Raw genomic sequence first — 20,984 nt, 5'->3', positions numbered from 1 at the left:
TTCCAAGCTGGCCCAGGCAAAAGGAGTGAGGATCATGTTAAAATGGGGAAAAATAATGAAAACATAAAGGACTAGGAGCATGGCTCACCTGGTAGAGTACCTGCTGAGCAAGCAAAAGGCCCTGTCTGCCTCCCCAGTAAAAAATTCTACCTAAGCTGAGTGCCAGTGGCTCATGCCTGTAATACTAGCAGCTTGGGAAGCTTGAGATCTGAGGATTGTGGTTCAGAGCCAGCCTGGGCAGGAAAGTCTATGAAACTTTTTTTTGGGGGGGTTGAGGTGGGGGAGTCAGTAATGGGGCTTGAATTCAGAGCCTGAATTCTGTCCCTGAGCCTAGTGATCTACTACTTCTGCACCACTTCTGGTTTTCTGGTGGTTAATTGGAGACAAAAGAGTCTCACAGGCTTTCCTGCCCAGGCTGGTTTTGAACTGTGACCCTCAGATCTCAGCCTCCCGAGTAGCTAGGATTATAGGTATGAGCCATTGGCACCCAGCTTCCATGGAACTCTTACCTCCAATTAACCACCAAAAAGGCCAGAGGGGAGCTGTGGCTCAAGGAGAGTCCTTTACCTCTCCCAGCAATCCTTGGACATCTTTGGTGCAGGGGTGAGGAATGACTGGGCAGGCTGTAGGTCATATAAAGCCCTTCAAATCATCTGGCACATGACAGGACAAACAAGTACATTTCTTGACAGCTTCCCAAAGTTTGTTTTCCTGTACTGATAATTTTAAGTGGCCCACAAACGATGTTATAATATCTAAATGACTTTTGACAGAAAAAAGGTTCCCTGCCCCTGGATAGCTAGATCCATCTAGTTTTTTGCCTCCTACATGGTAAGCTTCCTTCTGTACATCTCTATCTCCAGATCTTCCTCTCCATATAATAAAGCCATTAGCCACTGGACTAAGGGTACACCCCAATCTAGTATGCCCTCATCTTTATTTGATTGCCTCTGCAAGGATCTAATTTATGAATGAGGTCACATTCACAGGTTCTGGATGGACATAAATTGGGGAGGGGGGGAGAAACTGTTCAACCCAGTTTCTCAGCCTTATCATGGCTCTCTCCATTCCACTTTCTCACTGTCTCTCCTCTTTTGGTCTCTCTGTCTTTCTATCCCTTTTTCTTTTATCCATCCTAACACCTCCCCATGCCAGGACAACAGCCGCCGGGTAGATAATGTGCTGAAACTATGGATCATAGAGGCCCGAGAACTGCCCCCCAAGAAGCGCTACTACTGTGAGCTCTGCCTGGATGACATGCTATATGCACGCACCACCTCCAAGCCTCGCTCAGCCTCCGGGGACACCGTCTTCTGGGGCGAGCACTTTGAGTTTAACAACCTGCCGGCTGTCCGTGCCCTGCGGCTGCATCTATATCGTGACTCAGACAAAAAGCGCAAGAAGGACAAGGCGGGCTATGTGGGCCTGGTGACTGTGCCAGTGGCCACCCTGGCTGGGCGCCACTTCACAGAGCAGTGGTACCCTGTGACCCTACCAACAGGCAGTGGGGGATCTGGGGGCATGGGGTCAGGAGGGGGAGGGGGTTCCGGGAGTGGCTCAGGGGGCAAGGGTAAAGGAGGTTGTCCGGCGGTAAGGCTGAAGGCACGTTACCAGACAATGAGCATCCTGCCCATGGAGTTGTATAAAGAGTTTGCAGAGTATGTCACCAACCATTATCGGATGCTGTGTGCAGTATTAGAGCCCGCCCTGAATGTCAAGGGCAAGGAAGAGGTTGCCAGTGCACTGGTTCATATCCTGCAGAGTACAGGCAAGGCCAAGGTGGGTACTGTGCCTTCAGGGAAAGGTGGCTTGGGAGTCAGCAGTGATGTGGGGGACAAGGAGGACTGGACTGACTCTTGGGTTTTTCTGGGCCCCAGGACTTCCTTTCAGACATGGCCATGTCAGAGGTAGACCGGTTCATGGAACGAGAGCACCTCATATTCCGCGAGAACACGCTCGCCACTAAAGCCATAGAAGAGTATATGAGACTGATTGGTCAGAAATACCTCAAGGATGCCATTGGTATGGCCCACCTCCAGGCCCCTTCCCAAACCCACCAGATACCTTTCCCAACTTAAGACGCTGATTCCCCACTCCCCAAGTTACCCTCAGTCCCAGGATCCTAGTCTCCAACCACTTGACTTTGCCATTCTCCAAGCCAGGGACCCTTGTCCCTGCCCTTGGAGAGTGTGACTACTCCCTGTTGTGTCCCCACCCCCCAGGGGAGTTCATCCGTGCGCTGTATGAATCCGAGGAGAACTGCGAAGTAGATCCCATCAAGTGTACCGCATCCAGTTTGGCAGAGCACCAGGCCAACCTGCGAATGTGCTGTGAGTTGGCCTTGTGCAAGGTGGTCAACTCCCATTGGTGAGACTGGGAACGCTGGGCTGGGGGGTTGGGGCAATTGTGTGTTCATCTGTTCATCCATCTGTCCATCCTCCAAGAGGACTAAGCACCAGTTAGGGCAAAGCATTATTCTGGGTGCTGTAGAGCCAGACAGGTGCATAGGTCTGGTCCCTGCCCTCAGAGGAGCCTACACCAGAACGAGTAGGGACAATTGAGATGCACAACAAGAGAAAGAACCACAACTATGTTAAGTGCTGAAGGAGGGTCCTCTGTGCAATGCCAAATCTGAAAAGGCAGGGCTTTGAGATAAGGAAGAGGTGCCTGGGACTAGGTTTTTAGCACTGGGTTTGCTTATGGTAGGCAGAGACATTTCTGAAAACCGTGGGACAGGTTGGATGAGGGTGAGAAGACCCAGGAGCTTGCAGGGAATGACAGCTAAAAGAGGCTTAGTGGAGTATGTGGTTCATAATGGATGTGGAATGGGAGATGTGTGGACAGAGAATTAGTTAGAATCTGGAAGGTTCTGGAGTTTCTTTTGTAGGCCAAGAGATGTGACTAAAGGTGTTGGGTACCAGGAAAAAGCAGGATTGAGAAAATTAATCCATCAGTAGAGCTAGCTGGTGGGTGATCAAAATTAGAGAGTAGGGAGAATGAAGTCCAGGCTGTTGGGGGCTGTGATTAATAGGTCAGGCATAAATATCATATCTTGAGTAAAGATGGTGACAGGAAACCTAGAAGGAGGCTGTTGCAAGGACCAGCTGAGAGATGGGTGGGGAGCTTTCAGTGGATTGGAAAGGAGGGGCCACGTCTGTGGGGAGTCAGAGATGACTCAAGAGGCCATGAGGCTGGTGGTTGGGAGACCGGTGGCCTCATTGACAGAACCAGGAAAGTCAGGAGGAGGAGCCAGTTGGAGGTGTGGGGGCGATGGTGAGCTCCTTTTTACACTAGTCAAGTTTAAGGTGTCAGTGGGACATTGAAGTGGTACTGGGGGCGGGGAAGAGTAAGCCCTGAGCCATTCCAGGGACTGGGGATCATGCCTGGGGCACATCCATCCCCATTTCCCTGGAATCCAGAAGAGTTGGGGGGTCCGAGCTCCCTGTATCTCAAGTGACCCTCCATCTCTCTCCCATCTCTGTCTCTCCCTGGTGTCTGTTTTTCTTCTCCTCCTCTCCTTGTCTTTCTCCCCCACCCCTCTGTCACTCTCCCACGTGTCTCTTTCCCCTCACCTTTCCCCCTCCATTTCTCTCTCCAGAATCTGTCTGTCCCCTCTACCATGGTCCTCTGCTTCCAGCAGCCTTGCCTCTTCCTCCTGCGGTCTCTTCCTCCCTGTCTCTCCCACCTCTGTCTCCACACCCTCACCTCCTGCCACCCCCTCAGCATGTTCCCTGGAAGCTGAGGGTCTCTGGGGCTCAGTCCCGGTCTCTCTCTTTCTCTTTCTCTCTCTCTGTCTCCCCATCCCTTCCCCCCAGCGTGTTCCCGAGGGAGCTGAAGGAGGTGTTTGCATCTTGGAGATTGCGCTGTGCAGAGCGGGGCCGGGAGGACATCGCGGACAGACTCATCAGCGCCTCGCTCTTCCTGCGCTTCCTCTGCCCAGCCATCATGTCGCCCAGTCTCTTTGGGCTCATGCAGGAGTACCCAGATGAGCAGACCTCACGAACCCTCACCCTCATCGCCAAGGTCATCCAGAACCTGGCCAACTTTTCCAAGTGAGGGAGGCTATAGGCAGGGTGGGGTCAGGCTGTAGGGGGCAAGAAGGGTCCCCTGAGTTCCCAGAGACCCTGAGACAGGGCTGGGTATGAGGCCTTCTGCACCAGTGTGACCTCTACTGTCTGGATCCCTTGGCCAGGTTTACCTCAAAGGAGGACTTTCTGGGTTTCATGAATGAGTTTCTGGAGCTGGAGTGGGGTTCCATGCAGCAGTTCCTGTACGAGATCTCCAACCTGGACACGTTGACCAACAGCAGTAGCTTTGAGGGCTACATTGACTTGGGCCGCGAGCTCTCCACACTGCATGCCCTACTTTGGGAGGTGCTGCCCCAGCTCAGCAAGGTCAGCAAATGCCCCCTTTGCCCCATCCCAGGCACTTTTATTGACACCTGAGGCCTGAGAAACTGCCCTCCATACAGATTTCTCTCCTTTGCCCATTCCCTGAAATGTTACCAACACGACTCTAGCTCAGACACCCTCTGTGGCCCTCTTAAACCTGGTCACTCAGCCCCCAGGTAACAGCCTTGCCCTTCTAGGAAGCCCTCCTGAAGCTGGGCCCACTACCCCGGCTCCTCAATGATATCAGCACAGCCCTGAGGAACCCCAACATCCAAAGGCAGCCGAGCCGCCAGAGTGAGCGGCCCCGGCCTCAGCCTGTGGTGCTGCGGGGGCCATCGGCAGAGATGCAGGGCTACATGATGCGGGACCTCAACAGGTGAGTTGGGACCTCCACCCCTATGTCCTGGGATCCCTCACCTGTTCTGGATACGTCTCACTGGGCCCCACATGCATCTTTTTAGGGCTTGAAAGGGGAAAGGCAGCAAGTTCTCAGGGGGAAAATGGTAAGAAGACAGGTTGCAGGCAGTGGGAAGCCTTCAAAGCCAGGAGGAGCCAGAGCCTCTGAAGTGCTCGGAGCTTAGCTGGAAGCCCAGGGAATCCCCATTGCAAGCTCTCACTTGCCTTGGTTTTTCTGCCTGCCCATGCCTGTCTCCAGACTGAGCGCTGGCCAGCACTTGTTTCAGCCATGTAGTTTCAAAATAGCCCCTACCACGGTGGGGCTTGGCAAATAAGCACCCTCCCTGGTCCCCGCAGAACCTTGCAGAGCCCCCTCCACGATCCAGCCCTTAGACAAGCAGCAGCTGGAAGCCTGCGTAGGGGCCACTGCATCTGGTCTGATAGGGTGGGCCTGGGCCTCAGCTGCTGTTCCTTATTTGACGATCACCCTGCTGTTCCTCTGCTCATGTCTCTTCCTCCATGATGCTACACCCATCCCACTATTCTGCCACTCCTTCCATCCATCCATCCCTCTCTCCATCTGTCTGTGCTCGCCCCTCTTCCCATCTCTCTCCAGCTCCATCGACCTTCAGTCCTTCATGGCACGAGGCCTCAACAGGTGAGGGGCTCTCCCCTCCCCAGCCCTCTCTTGCTCCACTGGCCTTCGCCCTCCTCCTCTCCTCTCCTCAGTGCACCTCATCTCCTCCATATCTGCCCAAACTGGCCCTCATCCCTTCTCCTGCTGTAGGTCTCACCCCTGTCCTTGGAGGGGGCCTTGTCCTTTCCCTTTTCCCACCTGTCCCCTCCTGCATCCCTGCCTGCCTCTTCAGGGCTGCCACCACCAGCTCTGAGCCCTGCCCTGGGTCCCACTTTACACTCCAGGCCTTTACCAGACCACAGCAGGCTCAGTTGCCAGTAGCCCTGGACTTACCTTCTGCTTGTGTGTCTCCTTCCCTTCTGACAGCTCTATGGACATGGCTCGCCTCCCCTCCCCCACCAAGGAAAAACCTCCCCCACCGCCACCTGGTGGGGGGAAAGACCTGTTCTATGTGAGCAGGCCGCCACTGGCCCGGTCCTCACCAGCATATTGCACAAGCAGCTCGGACATCACAGAGCCAGAGCAGAAGATGCTGAGTGTCAATAAGAGTGTGTCCATGCTGGACCTGCAAGGTGATGGGCCCGGTGGCCGCCTCAACAGCAGTAGCGTTTCCAACCTGGCAGCTGTTGGAGACCTGTTGCACTCAAGCCAGGCCTCACTGACAGCGGCCTTGGGGCTTCGGCCTGCACCTGCTGGACGCCTCTCCCAGGGGAGTGGCTCATCCATCACGGCAGCTGGCATGCGCCTCAGCCAGATGGGTGTGACCACGGACGGTGTCCCTGCCCAGCAACTGCGCATCCCCCTCTCCTTCCAGAACCCTCTCTTCCATATGGCTGCTGATGGGCCAGGACCCCCAGGGGGCCACGGAGGGGGTGGCGGCCACGGCCCACCCTCGTCGCATCATCACCACCACCACCACCATCACCACCGAGGTGGAGAGCCCCCAGGGGACACCTTTGCCCCATTCCATGGCTATAGCAAGAGTGAGGACCTCTCCTCCGGGGTCCCCAAGCCCCCCGCCGCCTCCATCCTTCACAGCCACAGTTACAGTGATGAGTTTGGACCCTCTGGCACTGACTTCACCCGTCGGCAGCTCTCACTCCAGGACAACCTGCAGCATATGCTGTCCCCTCCCCAGATCACCATCGGTCCCCAGAGGCCAGCTCCCTCAGGGCCCGGAGGTGGGAGTGGTGGGGGCAGTGGTGGGGGTGGCGGGGGCCAGCCGCCTCCCTTGCAGAGGGGCAAGTCTCAGCAGTTGACGGTCAGCGCTGCCCAGAAACCCCGGCCATCCAGCGGGAACCTATTGCAGTCCCCAGAGCCGAGTTACGGCCCCTCCCGTCCACGGCAACAGAGCCTCAGCAAGGAGGGCAGCATTGGGGGCAGCGGGGGCAGCGGTGGCGGAGGGGGTGGGGGGCTCAAGCCCTCCATCACCAAGCAGGTAGGTGAGGGTAGGAGGGAAGTGGTGGGGTGGGCGAAGAGCTGGGAGGGAAAGAGGAAATGGGGTGATGGGTAGGGAGGCCACAGCATGGGGTTTTCTTCCCTCCTCTGGTTCTTTAAACAAAACGTAATTGCCTGCAATGTGCTTATTAGGCACAGTGAACACAAAAATGCCTGCCCTCATAGTACTCTCCCTCCAGAGGGAAGACAAAACCAATGATTTCCTTCCCTAGCATTGCGAGGGGAGAAGGGTTGACTACGCCAGTGGGTCTGGGGCTATATCAGTTGCTGGCTCCATTTTTTCCCTCTAAATGCATCTTGCCTTTTCCTACCTTTCTGCTGTCTTGTCTGCCTCTACCTTGCCGTGCCCCAGCATTCTCAGACGCCATCCACGCTGAACCCCACGATGCCAGCCTCTGAACGAACTGTGGCTTGGGTCTCCAATATGCCTCACCTGTCGGCGGACATTGAGAGCGCCCACATTGAACGGGAAGAGTACAAGCTCAAGGAGTACTCGAAATCCATGGATGAGAGCCGGCTAGATAGGGTACGCTGGCCCTGCCCTCCCTCCCTCCAGCCCGAGCTCCCCTTTCACTTTAGTCCCTCCAAGGAAAACACACAGGCTCAGATAGTTATGGTGAAAAGAAAAGGACCTGGTTCCATTTTGTTCTTAGAAGGCTTCAGGCCATTAAGGGAGACAAGCTGACAATCCATTTAAAAAGTGATTAAACTCTATTTTGTGGGTTATGTACAGTATAGACTGGAGAGAAACATGTTATAATTAGGCTTGCTGCCATGTTCTTCCCCAGAGACACTCTTACCCCTACTTCTGGGACTGCTCAGGAAGGGAAATTTTCCTTCACTAGCAGTGGGAGCTACTCAACTCGGCCTGGCAGAGGCTGTGCAAGCAATGGCTGGGGTACCCAATCACTGACCTATGAGTGTGGGTGGCAGAGAGTGTGGGTTACATGATCTAAATTGGTACAGATTCCTCAATGGGATAAGGACTCTATAGAATCTTGGTTGGTGGGAACTGAGGGCAGATAGTCCTAAGAGCCTTGAGGCATCCACAGGTAATTTGCAGGAAGGGCCTGGAAAAGGGTGACTGGAGGATTAGGTCATATATAAAAAGCCTATGACTACCATGTAGGGGAGGAGATGGTGTTTTAGGAAGAAGTTGGAGCATAGGTAATGTTGCACTGACTTAATGGACTTGGTCCAGCGAGTTCCAAGAGCAAATGAAGCCCTAATTCTCCAAGGCACCTATCATAAACAGTGAACTCACATCTCTCCTCTGCATCTAAGAGGGGGTTGTTTCTATATTTTTCCCCTTCACAGAATGGTAAAAACCTCTCAGGTTCTTCCTCCAGTCTCTACTTCAAATCAGGGAGGAAAATTGTTGAGAAGGCGTCAGACTAGTTCTCTCCAATAGAACTTTGTGCAGTGATGAAAAGTCCTGTGATGTGCACTGTTAACAATGCCGGGCACCGGTGGCTCACGCCTGTAATCCTAGCTACTCAGGAGGCTGAGATCTGAGGATTGCGGTTCAAAGCCAGCCCGGACAGGAAAGTCCATGAAACTCTTATCTCCAATAAACCACCAGAAAACCAGAAGTAGCTCTGTAGCTCAAGTGGTAGCTCAAGAGCACTAGCCTTGAGCTGAAGAGCTGAGGGACAGCGTTCAGGCCCAGAATTCAAGCCCCACAACCGACAAAAAAAAAAAAAAAAAAGAATGGTAGCTACATGTGGCTAGTGGCTATTGTATTAGATGTGTGACTTGTCATGATTCAAGAAATAAATTATTTGGGGCTGGGAAGGTGGCTCAGTGGTAGAGCGCTTGCCTTGCATGCATGAGGCCCTGGGTTCCATTCCTCAGCACCACATAAGCAGAAAAAAAAAAAAGCCAGAAGTGGCGCTGTGGCTCAAGTGGTAGAGTAGCCTTGAGCTGAAGAGCTGAGGGACAGCGCCCAGGCCCAGAGTTCAGGCCCATGACCGGACCCCCAAAAAATAATAATAAATAAATAATTTAACTTTGAAATAACTACATGTTGCTTGGTGGTGAGGCCCTGGGTTCAATCCCCAGCACTGGAAAAAAAAAAAAAAAGCTACATGTGGCTTGTGGCTACCATATTAGGCAGCGCATAGAGTCTATAGGAAACATAAAATAATTCTTGTAAACAAAAATTGAAAAAAATACTAAAATGACTGAGTCCTTTTGGCTCTGGAACTCCAGGGTTCTATTTGCAGTGGTATTCCTAGATTTTCAGCCTCAGAGCCCCTTGATGACCTACAGTCCCCAGGACACTTAAGATATGTCACATGTATCCCTGCCCCACTCCAGTCCAGTGTCCTTTCTTCCTATCTCTCTCCCACATACTCAGTCTCAGCTTGGAGCTGATGAATCCCTCCATCTTTCATTTCTAGGAACATTTAACACAAGGTGTGTCTAGGTGGCTCTGTGGGGCCTCATATCCTGATAGGCATGTGCAGGCACAGATACACCTGTTAGGGTGTGGGTCTGTAACCTTGTTCCATCTTGAGTGAGCCTCAGCATCCTGCTGGGCCTTCTCTCAAGCATGCTGAGTATGGTCCACAGGAAGGGAGAGGATTTGATGCTCCTCCACACAGTGGCTCTCCTGGGTAGATGAGGATAGGGACTGGTTGGTGGGGTCAGGGAAGGGCGCCCCTCATAGTGCGGGGTCATGTGCCCGGCGGGCAGGTGAAGGAGTACGAGGAGGAGATCCACTCACTGAAGGAGCGGCTCCACATGTCCAATCGGAAGCTGGAAGAGTATGAGCGGAGGCTGCTGTCTCAGGAAGAACAAACCAGCAAAATCCTGATGCAGTATCAAGCCCGACTGGAGCAAAGTGAGAAGCGGCTGAGGCAGCAGCAAGTGGAAAAGGACTCACAGATCAAGAGCATCATTGGCAGGTGAGGGGCGGCCCGGGGAGGGGTGGCAAGGGAGCGTGAGGCTGAAAGGAGCAGGGACTGGGCTGCTTTTCCAGATCCCTGCCCAATTCAGGGGGTCCCATCAGGCTCTTCCCAAGGAGTCGCCGCTTATCACCTTGTGGGGAGAAACCTGCTGATGAGTAACTTCTGAAGCCCTTGGGATCTGTAGCAACCAGTGTCTGGCTGCAGCCTAGGCCAGAACTGCCCACAGGTTACCTCTCAACTCGGCGTGTGAAGCTCACCCCAGAGCAAAGCAGGGACCCTAGTCACAGGAGCCCTGAGTACTACAGGACAGAGCTCCTTCTCCAGCCTTGGCAAAGGGTTTCATCAAAAAGCGTCTTTGCGACTGTGCTTGTTTCTGACTCCCCAAAGTAGGCATCTCATCAAGGGGGTCAGTTATCTTGAGAATCAAGGGTGGAGAATTCAATCCTCACTCTAAGCAGAGCCAGCTTCATTTTGATCCCTTGTAAATGTTGGAGTAAGAAATAGAATGGCTTGGGGCTGGGAAGGTGGCTCAGTGGTAGAGTGCTTGCCTTGCATGCATGAGGCCCTGGGTTCGATTCCTCAGCACCACATAAGCAAAAAAGCTGGAAGTGGCGCTGTGGCTCCAGTGGTAGAGTGCTAGCCTTGAGCTGAAGAGCTGAGGGACAGTGCCTAGGCCTAGAGTTCAGGCCCCATGACTGGCAAGAAAAAAAAAAAAAAGAAATAGAATGGCTTCTTGACTAGAAACATTTTGGTACCTGCTTTTTTTACTGATAGCCTTTATATGACCTTGAGAATCTTCACCAAAGGCAGGGAAAGCTGGGCATACTAATTATGGAGACCGGTCCTGGGCCCTGGGCAAGGGGTATCTTGGGATGTCACTGGAGGTAGAAGCCAGGTGTTCAGCCACAGAGGTTCTACAGGGGAAGGAGGGCTGGGGTGTTTGGGTGTCAGAGGTCTTCAAGGACAGAAGTCTGTCTTCAGTAGGGAGACATGAGGGTCTCTAAGAGGAAGGTGGAGGACCCTGAGTGACAAGGGAGTCTTCTGGGTGACAATGGAGATTCTGCAGGAAGGGGAGGATGTCTGAGGCAGTCAGGAGTTTCATGGGCAGGCGCCCAGCCTGTGCCCGCCACTAACCCCACTGAAGCCCGTCCCTTCAGGCTGATGCTGGTGGAGGAGGAGCTGCGCCGGGACCACCCCGCCATGGCTGAGCCGCTGCCTGAACCCAAGAAGAGGCTGCTCGACGCTCAGGTGGAAATTACAATGTCATTTATCTTCTCCGTGTCCCATCCCCATCCATCCCACTGTCCTTTGTGCACTCACTGCACCAGCCACCCCAGCCCCATCACATCTGTCTCCCATTGTCCTCCGTTTGTCTGCCGGCTGCTCCCCCCATGCAGCCCCTCAGTGACCCATCTTCATTCCATCATCTGTGCCTATGTCACTCCTGGCAGTGTCAGCCCCACCCCGTGCCTTCCTGCCCGTCTTCCCACTCCTGTCTGCCTTTCAGGACCTCCTACCAGAACCTCAGCCTCTGCCACGTTCTCACCTGTTCTCTGAACCGCTGCTGTGCCTTTGTTCGCTCCTGTTCAAGGCAGAGTTCAGCTTCTCTATTCTGTTCTTGTTGGGCTAGAAGGGCTAAAAGTTGCTCTTTGCTAGAATGAAGCATGGGGCAGTCTGAACTGTAGTGTCCTCAAGCCCTTAGAGACTTGGAGTCCCCATCACCTCGCTTCTTCTAACTCCCTATAGTCTGATTCCTTGGAAGCTCTGATATAGTTTCCTCTTCCCAACTCTTCAGATCTCGAGGGCCTCCTATTAACCCCTTTCTTCAGTGCCTAAATCCACCCCTCTTCCTTTGGCCTTCTCTGGCCTCCCGCTCGACTCACTATCGGGCTCCCTGCTGCTACCCTCTATGCTTCCCAGCCAGCTTGGTGGCCTCTCCCTCCTTGCTGTCCCCAGATCCTGTTCTTCCCTACCCATACTCCTTCCTTTGCTCTGACCACCAGGCCTCTCTGTCACTACCACGAAGGCCCTGACCCCATGACCCCACTCTCTCCCCCTGCAGCTCCTCATCAGGTAATTCTCCTGGTTCCGCTTTGACCACGGGCGGAGGACACTGGGGGAGGTGACTCCGGACCACTGCAGGTTGGTCATGAAGCCTCTCCCCTCTCACTGCTGCCTTCCACACCCAGAGAGCGCCCTCAGACCCTACCCTCCTGACACCTCCTCATAGACCCTCCCATGGCACCATCAGAGCGCACTTGCTGATGCCCCCACAATCACCCTGTGATGCTTTAGTACAAGTACTGAATTTCACCCAAGCTGGACCTAGCACATTCACAGGTCCCACTCTTCCCTCCAAACCCACTCCTCCTGATTACACCCTCCCCTTCCTCTACCTCTCCAATGTATGTCTGTCACCCCCCATTTCACCAGAGCGTCCTTGGGGGGTGGGGTGCTAGGGTGGGTTCTAAAGGGTGGAGGAAAATGATGGGTTGAGGGGCCCTGGCCAATAGGGGCTGTACTGACCGCAAAAGGTACGTTGGGATTTCCCCTTCCTTCCCTAACCCTGGTTTTCCACCCCTCCTCCTTCCTGTTCCTTTCCTTTTACTCTTCCCCATCTTAGACCTGTGAGGCAAAAGATAGTTGTGCTCATGCTCTCTCCCCACTTGGTGAGAATTGGGAGTGGGAAGTTTGAACTCAGGGGACTTAGGAGGAACAAGAGGGAATATTGGACAGCTGTTAGGCTATGGACTAGCCTGGGTGCCTGAGAGAAGTGAGGTGAGGTTATCTCCCTTGATCCCGCCAGGGCTCACCAGCCATGCTGGTTCCCAGGCAGAAATGCCAGGAACAGCATGGTAAATGACCTTCTATTCCTGTCAGAGCTCACATGTCCAGGTTGCTAATGAACTCACTCCCCCTCTCCCACCATCCCATGGCCTTGCTGCCTATGTAATCCTACCTTAAAAGCCAGTAAATGGGAACTTGTCAGCCATAGCTATCATTTCTGAGATGCTTTATTTCTGTGGGATTGATCTGCAGTGGGCAATGGCTCTTTGCACTGTAATTTTAACTCTCTGCCTGCCCAGCCTCTCTGTCAAAGTAGTTAGTGATCTGTAAACAGATGCTAAAAGGCACCAGGGGACTTCATCATTTAAAGGACTCCTGCAGTGAATGCTTTTGTAAAATGAATAATGGCACCCTAATTTATCTACTTTCTAAATTTGGGTCCATGGGGGTGTAAGGGGCATGCCCATGTGCCATCATGAGCAGACAAGTAGAGGGAAGGAAATCTGAGGGTTCCTTCCCCTGCTCTCTTGCCATATATACTCAGGGTACTCTAGCCACATATAATCTCTCCCACTGACTAGCAGAGCATGAGATAACCAGGGAGCTAAGAGAGGCAGCCTTGCTTAAAGACAAGAGTTTAGGTAACCTTCTAGGTGCATCTTGGATCCTGGATGGAAAGGAAGAGCTGCCCTGGGAGCCTTTGTGTCTTTCGGAAATGATGGTCAGATATAACTATAGGTTGTCAGGCCTAACTAAATACCCTGTGGCCCAGGAATTTAGACATTTGTTCTAAACCACTTCTCCATCTCAACCTTGTAGTTCTGAGCCTGAATTGTAAAAAGCCAAGTTAAGTGGCCAGAAGTGTGGGGACCTCAGGTGGCTTTCTTCTCTCCTGGCAGAGGAACAGAAGAGTTTTCTGAGGGCAAGATCCAGGAGTTGATACAGGGAGAGATAGGAGGTGGTGAGAACCAAGGGTGGGCGTGGGGTCTGGCACCCCTCACCCTCCAGCTGTGAGGCCAGAGCTAGGGAATGAAAGGAAGGTGGGAGTGGAAAGGATCAGAGCCAGTTTTGGCATTGTATGAATGCAGAGATTGGGGCCTTGCTGTGTTCCTGCAGAGGTTCTCAGTCACTTCCATCGAATGTGGGAGAGGCTCCCTCTCACAAGATTTTCCCTTCCCACATCACTTCCCTGACCCTTCTCACCCCAGTTAAACCTCTCTCATTTGGGATGTTATATTTGAGAAGATGGTCACTCTGAATAAGTGACAAGACCGAATGACAATGTCTGTTTAATGAAATGTATGTCTTCAAAATATATACAGTAAGTAGAACTTCACGGACAAGGCCTTTTCCACTCAGGCCCTCAGGGAGCATGCTTTAATGAGTAGATAGGCTTGAGAAATCTGTTTGTTGGTTTAAGTTAAATGTCCCCTCCCACAGACACATTTCCACCACTAATTTGCTTAGCACACCCTTTCTTCACAGATAAAGGAAAACTCAAGCCCAGTTTCTGTTCAAATTATGAAAAAAAGTTCCAAATCCACAGGGGTTTGGATTAATGAGGTTTTGCTGTACTGCCGCCCCTGGTTCCTCCATGTAAAGTCCTCCATGGGATTGGGGGTGGGCAGGGAGGGGGGTCCCACAAGGGGGAGGGTGGTCAGGGCAGGGGATGATAAATAGGTGAAGCTAGTGGGATTAGGCTGGGGGGGGAGGGGTGACAAGGGAGCTTGCTGCTTCTGAGTGGTTTCATGGAGTGACTCTGGGGTGAAGGCTTGAAGGAGTCTGGGGGTGAGATTCCCTGATCCCAGAAGATACTGCAGGTGAGAAACAAAACAGAAGGATTGTGGGGATTGTCCTAGGAGGAGGGGGTGGACATGGCTGTGGAGTAGGCTGGCTGTGGGGGAGGCTACTGCTAGGGGCTAGCATCCAGGTCCCCGCGAAGCGTCTCAATAAGTCCGCGCTCCCCTCTTTGGTGTCTTGCAGGAGAGGCAGCTTCCCCCCTTGGGTCCAACAAACCCGCGTGTGACGCTGGCCCCACCTTGGAATGGCCTGGCCCCCCCAGCCCCGCCCCCCCCACCCCGGCTGCAGATCACGGAGAACGGCGAGTTCCGAAACACCGCAGACCACTAGCCCACCCAGCATCACAGACCTTCTTCTCCTTCCCTGTGCACCCCATCCTGGAACAGCACCAATTACCAGGACTGGACACCACTGAGGGACAGCGGGATTGCCTCCCTGAATGCCTCCTCGAGGGACACCAATCCCTCCCACCCCCCACTGCACCATTTCCAGGAGGGAGAGTGGGGACCCTCAGCCGCCCTCTTTTCCTTCCTGTCGGGTGCTGTCCCCTGACCCCCAGGGACCCTTGCCCTAGGATACCACCTACCCCACACAGACCCCTTCACTCTGGGGTGCTATCCCCATCCTCTGCCTCATTGTTCCCCTGAGCACTGGGGGACAGACCCTCACTCCCACCCTGGGGGTGTGGCACCTCCAAACTTTCAACTTCAGGGTGATTTTTTTAGCAGTAACCAGAGCTGACAATCTTAACTCCCCTCCACCGCCCCATTTTGGCCTCCCCTGCCCCCCTTGTTATGGGGAGGGGACCCCAGGTGAGGGGACCCTATTACCCCTTGATTTCTCAGGAGCGTCTGGGGGGGCTCAGCACGCACAAACTCCTTCTCCTACCACTCTTAAATTTACTCCCTCCCCACCCAGAACCCAGATGGGGTGGAGGGGGCCACCGGGGCAGGGAGGGGGCGGCAAGGAGGGAATGGGAGTTGTCTCCCCTTCCTTCCACACCTGATCTGCTCTCGGCTGGTCCCAGAGCGGGGTGAGGGGGCTTATGCCCCCCCCTCCCCCAGTGTGTTGGGTGGGGTGGAATTGAGGTTAGGGTGAGGGGTTAGGGTTTAGGAGGGTGTGTGTGTGTTGAGGACAGTCTAGTTGATCTGCCCTACCATGCACACACACACAGTCCCTCTGCCCCTCCCCTCTCTCTTCTTGGTCTCTACTCCCAGGGGGAGGGGGGAATTTACTCTAGGAAAAGCCATGTCTCTCTCCCCCAGGGTGGGGTGACCTGTGTTAGAGGAGGGGTGTTGGGGGGCCCCTTTCCATGACTCTGTCCCCCCAGGGGGAGGTAGGACAGGGCTGGGCTTCCCTCTCATCCTCCCCCTGCCCCAGTCTCCTTCCACCTCCCTCTTTCCCGCCAGCCTCACAATTTTTCGGTGTTTCTCTGTACATAGCTCTCTGGCGGGATAGGGGAGGTAGGATGGATGGGGTTCAGGGTAGGTAGGCCATGGGGAGGGAGAAGCCCCTCCCTGGCACCCCCTCTTCCCTGACTGCTATCCCCTACTCAGCCTTGCCCCCTCATTCCTTCTTGCGTTTGGTATTGAGACTCTTCCTAGACTCCATCCTTCTTTCTTTTGTATGGACAGTTCCCCTTCAGTCCCTTCCCCCAACACACATACACCCAGCCGGGGCCAAATTTATACTTATATAAAAGTTGTAAATATGTGAAATTTTATCCCTGTGCCCTTTCCTCTGCTTTCCCCACACCTCAGGCCCTGCCTCCGGACCCCCTCCTCCTCTCTTTGGCTGTTGTAATTATCTGGGGTTTGTACTGTACATATCCGGGGTGTGTGTGTGTGTGGGCTGGGGGCGACCCTTCTGTACAGAGCTTCCTGGCCCCCTCATCCCCCCGACCCTCGCTTCCCTTCCCACTCAGCACCTTAAGAGTAGGAAGATGCTCTTCCTACCTATTTTATTTTGTTTTCTCGTTCTCCCTCCCTAGCCCACTCCTGTCTTCTCTGCCCCCCCACCCCACTTCTCCCTTTTCTCCACTCCCAGCCCCATTTCCTTTTTTTCTGGAGTGTGTGGTGAAACAGAAAAAAAATCATGTTTAATAAACGGAGATTGTTCTTTTATTGCTGTGCTGACTTTCTTAGCCTGGGGTCTCCAGACGGACCAGAAGGGTATCAGAGTATTATTTTTTGAGAAGCCGACAGCCTGGGAGCAAAGCCATATGCCCCTGCCTGATGCCACCATCGCTCCTCATGCCGCGAGATTTGTTCTTAGAGCAGGAATCTGCCCGGGCCAAACTAACCCTAACTCTCCCCCGCCCTTCCCCCCAATGCTTCACGTAGCCCCAAGGAAGCTGAGGATGAACACACCAGCATTACCTGACAAAAGAGTCCAAGTCTGTATCTACGAATATGTAAATTGTCTAGAAATAAGATTTTATTGTTGGCAAAAATGGTTCGATGAAAAAAATAAGAGGATAAAGCCTGTGGTTCCTTAGCAAACGTGGGCTCCAGACCACCACTTGCCAGCTTAATCATTACTCTTGGGTCTGTTTTCCTCTCGTGGCAACACCTACCTCCAAGGCCGGTGGGAGGACACGAGGTACCAGGGGCCAGTGCTCAGTCCACACAGTAGGTGCCTAATTAATCTCGGCCCTCTCAACACCGACCGCGACGCTACGCTTAGCCACCAGGAAACGCAGCTTTACGCGACCGCCGACGGATTGCGCTCTCCAGAGCCTCGGCGCCCCATCCTGGGCCGCCACCCAACACTCCTCTGAGACACCACCCTGTGGGTTCTGGGATCTGAGGCTTCCTACTGGCCCCACCCTTTTCGCCACGCAACCAATCAGCACAAGGCTTGTAGCGTGCTGCCCTCCAATTGGCCTCGACCCTCGTCCCGCCCCGCAGGCTCAGCGAGGACGTCCGGTGGGGAGGTGGCGACTTCCGGCCGGGAAGGCGTTGTGGCGGTAGTGGTGCCGCGAGGTCGGCCCCGCGTGTGGAACGGCGGGGGCGTGCCGGCGCCTAAGGCAGCCAGGCTGGGATTCTTGGCCACATTCTTGGGTAAACAGTCCCGGAGCCAGCAGGTGTGTGGTCCGTGAGCCGGGACAGAGCTGCGGGGCAGGAGGCGTCCCGGGCTTCCGAGATCTGGGTCGTTGATGAAGCGCCGACCTCCTCATCTTCACAGGGCCTGCAGGTTAAAACCCAGGTTAGTATTTTGTTGGTTTTCTCTTCGAGAGAGGTCTTGACTGATTTGTAGGAACTGCAGAAAAGTTTCCGCCCTTGAGCTGGGCGTTGGTGGCTCACGCTTGTAATCCTAACCACTCTGGAGGCTGAGATCTGAGGATCGCGGTTCAGAGCCAGCCCGGGCAAGAAAGTCCGTGAGACTCTTGATCTCCAATAAACCACCAGAAAACCGGAAGTGGCGCTGCAGCTCAAAGTGGTAGAGCACTAGCTTTGAGCAAAAGAGCTCAGGGACAGCGCGCTGGCCCAGAGTTCAAGCCCCACGACCGACCAAAAGAAAATAAAGTTTCCACCTTGGGCGGGGTGGTTGTTGTCTGAGGAGACACGTTTCTCCTCATCCGCACAGCCCTCTGTGACTTCCATCCCTATTCCCCACAGCCTTCGTCCTCAGCGGAGTCTCCCTTCAGACTTGCATCTTTTCCCAACACTCCAGAATTCTGCCTTTCCTGGAGGCCATGGATTCTTCGACGCCTTTGCCTCCTGCAGTGTCCTCCCCGATCTGCAACCCAGCCCCACGAACGATCCAGATCGAGTTCCCTCAGCATAGCTCGTCGCTGCTGGAATCTCTGAACCGCCACAGGCTAGAGGGAAAGTTTTGTGATGTGTCTCTCCTGGTGCAGGGGCGGGAACTTCGGGCTCACAAAGCAGTGTTGGCTGCTGCTTCTCCTTACTTCCATGACAAGTTGCTTCTGGGGGATGCGCCACGACTCACACTGCCGAGTGTCATTGAAGCTGATGCTTTCGAGGGGCTACTTCAGCTCATTTATTCTGGGCACCTCCGCCTGCCTCTGGATGCTCTCCCTGCCCATCTTCTTGTAGCCAGTGGCCTTCAGATGTGGCAAGTAGTAGATCAATGCTCAGAGATTCTTAGAGAACTAGAAATTTCAGGGAGTGGAATTTCAGCCCGTGGAGGAGCCTCCTTCCACACAGTTCTTCCCACATCTTCTCCAGGAGGGTGGTGCATTCGCTCCTCCCCTTTCCAGGCCCCAGTACAGTCTTCTGCTTCTACTGAGAGTCCTGCTTCTACCGAGAGCCCCATTGGAGGGGAGGGAAGTGAACTGGGAGAAGTGTTACAGATTCAGGTGGAAGAAGATGAGGAGGAGGAGGAAGAAGAAGAAGAAGAGGAGGACCAAGGATCAGCAACCTCACTGTCTCAGACTTCTCAACCTCAGAGAGTATCAGGGAGTTTTGCCCATGCTCGTGGGACCCACCCGCTGCCCATAACTGCTCCCCACAGGCATCCAGAAGGTGAGAATACACCAGTTGAGTCTACTGCTCCCCCCACCTCACTGTCTCCCAAAATCTTCTACATTAAGCAGGAGCCCTTTGAGCCTAAGGAGGAGATAACAGGAGGTGGAACTCAGGCTGGAGGAATAAAAGAGGAGATCAAAGCATTTCCTGGAGGAGATGCTGAAGGGAATGGGGAGCTAAGATTCTTACTGCCCCCAGGAACAGGTGCAATATCTGGAGGAGGGGGTCCGTCGTGGAAACCAGTGGATCTTCATGGGAATGAAATCCTTTCCGGGGGTGGAGGACCTGGAGGAACAGGGCAGGCTGTGCATGGGCCTGTAAAGCTGGGTGGAGCACCACCAGCAGATGGAAAACGCTTTGGTTGCTTATGTGGGAAGCGGTTTGCAGTAAAACCAAAACGTGACCGGCACATCATGCTGACCTTCAGCCTTCGGCCTTTTGGCTGTGGTATCTGTAACAAGCGCTTCAAGTTAAAGCACCATCTGACAGAGCACATGAAGACCCATGCTGGAGCTCTGCATGCCTGTCCCCATTGTGGCCGTCGATTCCGAGTCCATGCCTGTTACCTTCGTCACCGGGATCTGTGCAAGGGCCAGGGCTGGGCCACTGCCCACTGGACTTACAAGTGACTGCTCAGGCCGTCCACTAATTTCAAGGACAAGTAGCCACTGATGATGATGGATACTTACCCTTCTGCTCTTGGGTATAAACCTCAGCTCAGCAGACTGGGAAGTTTAGATTTCTCACCCAGATTTTGGTAACTCTGTTTAGGGAAGTGGTTTATAGGCTATACTTAAATTGATCACTTGCCCATGATGGACTTTCTTTTTTGCAGTCTTAATGTCCATTGAGAAAATAAGACTTCAGATTAGAAGGTTAGAGAAGAGGTAGAACACAGTGATGACATAATTTTTACTTAGTGTCCATGAAGAGTTAAAGGACCTGGTGTCCAACTAAGGATATATTCAACTTAGAGCTGTGATGACCTAAGACAAAGCTCTAAGTTTTCCCTCATGATTGCTGGAACTGTGAGCATAATCCTTTTTATGTGCTTTTTTTTTTTTTTACTTTTCCAGAAGCCCCTCAGATTATACCATACTTTCCACTAGTAGACACCTTTCCATTACTTGTTTTAATAAGTTGTAGTTGAGCACTTTAACAAATTAAGCATTCCATGTGTCATTCCTAGAACCTTCTTTAATAGAGGATGTTCCCCTCAACAGCTTGTGCCTCTTGTCTACCTTTTACCACCACGGATAACTCATACATTGACCACAGTGATGAATGTGACCAGTGAACTCAGGAGATGGCAGCTGACCCTCATTGTTTTCAGGGTGGCATTACTGCTCTGTGAACAATCTGCCATGGTCAAGAGGGACTCAGGGCTGAGGCCACAGATGCTAAAGATTACAGGATAACTGCACAGTAGAACCACACTGCCTCATTTTCCATCCCACCTACATTTGATAGAGGTAGCTCTTTTATTGAGAGGTGGAGGGATAGATATTAGAATGAGGGTGGAGGGAGATGTTAATTAATTTCTTCAAATAAACTTTGCCCTGAAATCTAAACTGATGGTGGACTGGATTAAATATTTTGTTTGAAAAGATATGCAGAGAATGCAGAGATATACAGAAATAAATTCCTTTTACATTTGGGTTATGTTGATGGTTTCACAGATCTATCAGAGAGCACTGTCCTGACTAGCTAAGATGAATTGCCTCTGGTAAGTTACATTACCTTTCAAAATCAGAACTGTATTACTTGGTTCTATATTACTTTGGCTTGGGCTTGCTGGCCTCATGTTTGTGATCTTCTTATCTCTACCTCCTGAGTACTGGGATTACCATCACAGCCTGGCTTCTGTGTTTACCTTTTTTTTTTTTTTTTTGGTGCCAGTCCTAGAGCTTGAACCTAGGACTTGGGTGCTGTTCCTGAGCTTTGTTGCTTAAAGCTAGTACTCTACCACTTGAGCCACAGTGCCACTTCCAGTTTTCTAAGTGGTTTATTGGAGATAGGAGTCTCATAGACTTTCCTGCCTGAGCTGGCTTCGATCCACAATCCTCAGATCTCAGCCTCGAGTAGCTAGGATTACAACTGTGAACCACTG

The 20,984-nt window shown here is 53.0% G+C and overlaps 2 protein-coding genes across 3 annotated transcripts in view; both read left to right on the top strand.

Moving 5' to 3' along the window:
* Positions 1-16,504, top strand: part of Syngap1 (synaptic Ras GTPase activating protein 1) — a 33,216-nt gene extending 16,712 nt beyond the window's left edge. The window contains exons 8-19 of the mRNA XM_013034978.1: positions 1,156-1,779; positions 1,878-2,022; positions 2,223-2,367; positions 3,816-4,052; positions 4,193-4,394; positions 4,589-4,767; positions 5,404-5,445; positions 5,791-6,862; positions 7,235-7,408; positions 9,580-9,791; positions 10,952-11,042; positions 14,565-16,504. Of these exons, the coding sequence (XP_012890432.1) occupies positions 1,156-1,779; positions 1,878-2,022; positions 2,223-2,367; positions 3,816-4,052; positions 4,193-4,394; positions 4,589-4,767; positions 5,404-5,445; positions 5,791-6,862; positions 7,235-7,408; positions 9,580-9,791; positions 10,952-11,042; positions 14,565-14,711 (3,270 nt within the window). The 3' untranslated portion in view covers positions 14,712-16,504. The remainder of the gene's footprint in view (positions 1-1,155; positions 1,780-1,877; positions 2,023-2,222; positions 2,368-3,815; positions 4,053-4,192; positions 4,395-4,588; positions 4,768-5,403; positions 5,446-5,790; positions 6,863-7,234; positions 7,409-9,579; positions 9,792-10,951; positions 11,043-14,564) is intronic.
* An 832-nt stretch (positions 16,505-17,336) lies between these two features.
* Zbtb9 (zinc finger and BTB domain containing 9) lies at positions 17,337-20,445 on the top strand. Of its 2 annotated transcripts, none has more exons than XM_013035052.1 (2): positions 17,337-17,588; positions 18,057-20,445. In XM_013035052.1, the coding sequence occupies exons 1-2, from the start codon at positions 17,539-17,541 to the stop codon at positions 19,501-19,503; spliced, it is 1,497 nt and encodes a 498-aa protein (XP_012890506.1). In that variant the 5' UTR covers positions 17,337-17,538; the 3' UTR covers positions 19,504-20,445. The 2 variants fall into 2 exon arrangements, with proteins under 2 accessions (XP_012890506.1, XP_012890507.1); XM_013035053.1 differs by having other exon boundaries at positions 18,002-20,445.
* Positions 20,446-20,984: the final 539 nt, after the last annotated feature.

The sequence above is a fragment of the Dipodomys ordii genome, unplaced genomic scaffold (genome assembly GCF_000151885.1).
Source record: "Dipodomys ordii isolate 6190 unplaced genomic scaffold, Dord_2.0 Scaffold202, whole genome shotgun sequence".
Lineage (NCBI taxonomy): Eukaryota > Metazoa > Chordata > Mammalia > Rodentia > Heteromyidae > Dipodomys > Dipodomys ordii.
Note: the sequence above shows the minus strand (reverse complement) of the source record. Positions and strands in the feature narration are given on the sequence as shown.

Bases quoted from the DNA above. Each gene is read 5' to 3' on its own strand.
- Zbtb9 (XM_013035052.1), top strand. From the start codon at position 17,539: ATGAAGCGCCGACCTCCTCATCTTCACAGGGCCTGCAGGTTAAAACCC. The intron at 17,589-18,056 runs GTTAGTATTTTG...CCAACACTCCAG, and splicing joins GCCTGCAGGTTAAAACCCAG to AATTCTGCCTTTCCTGGAGG.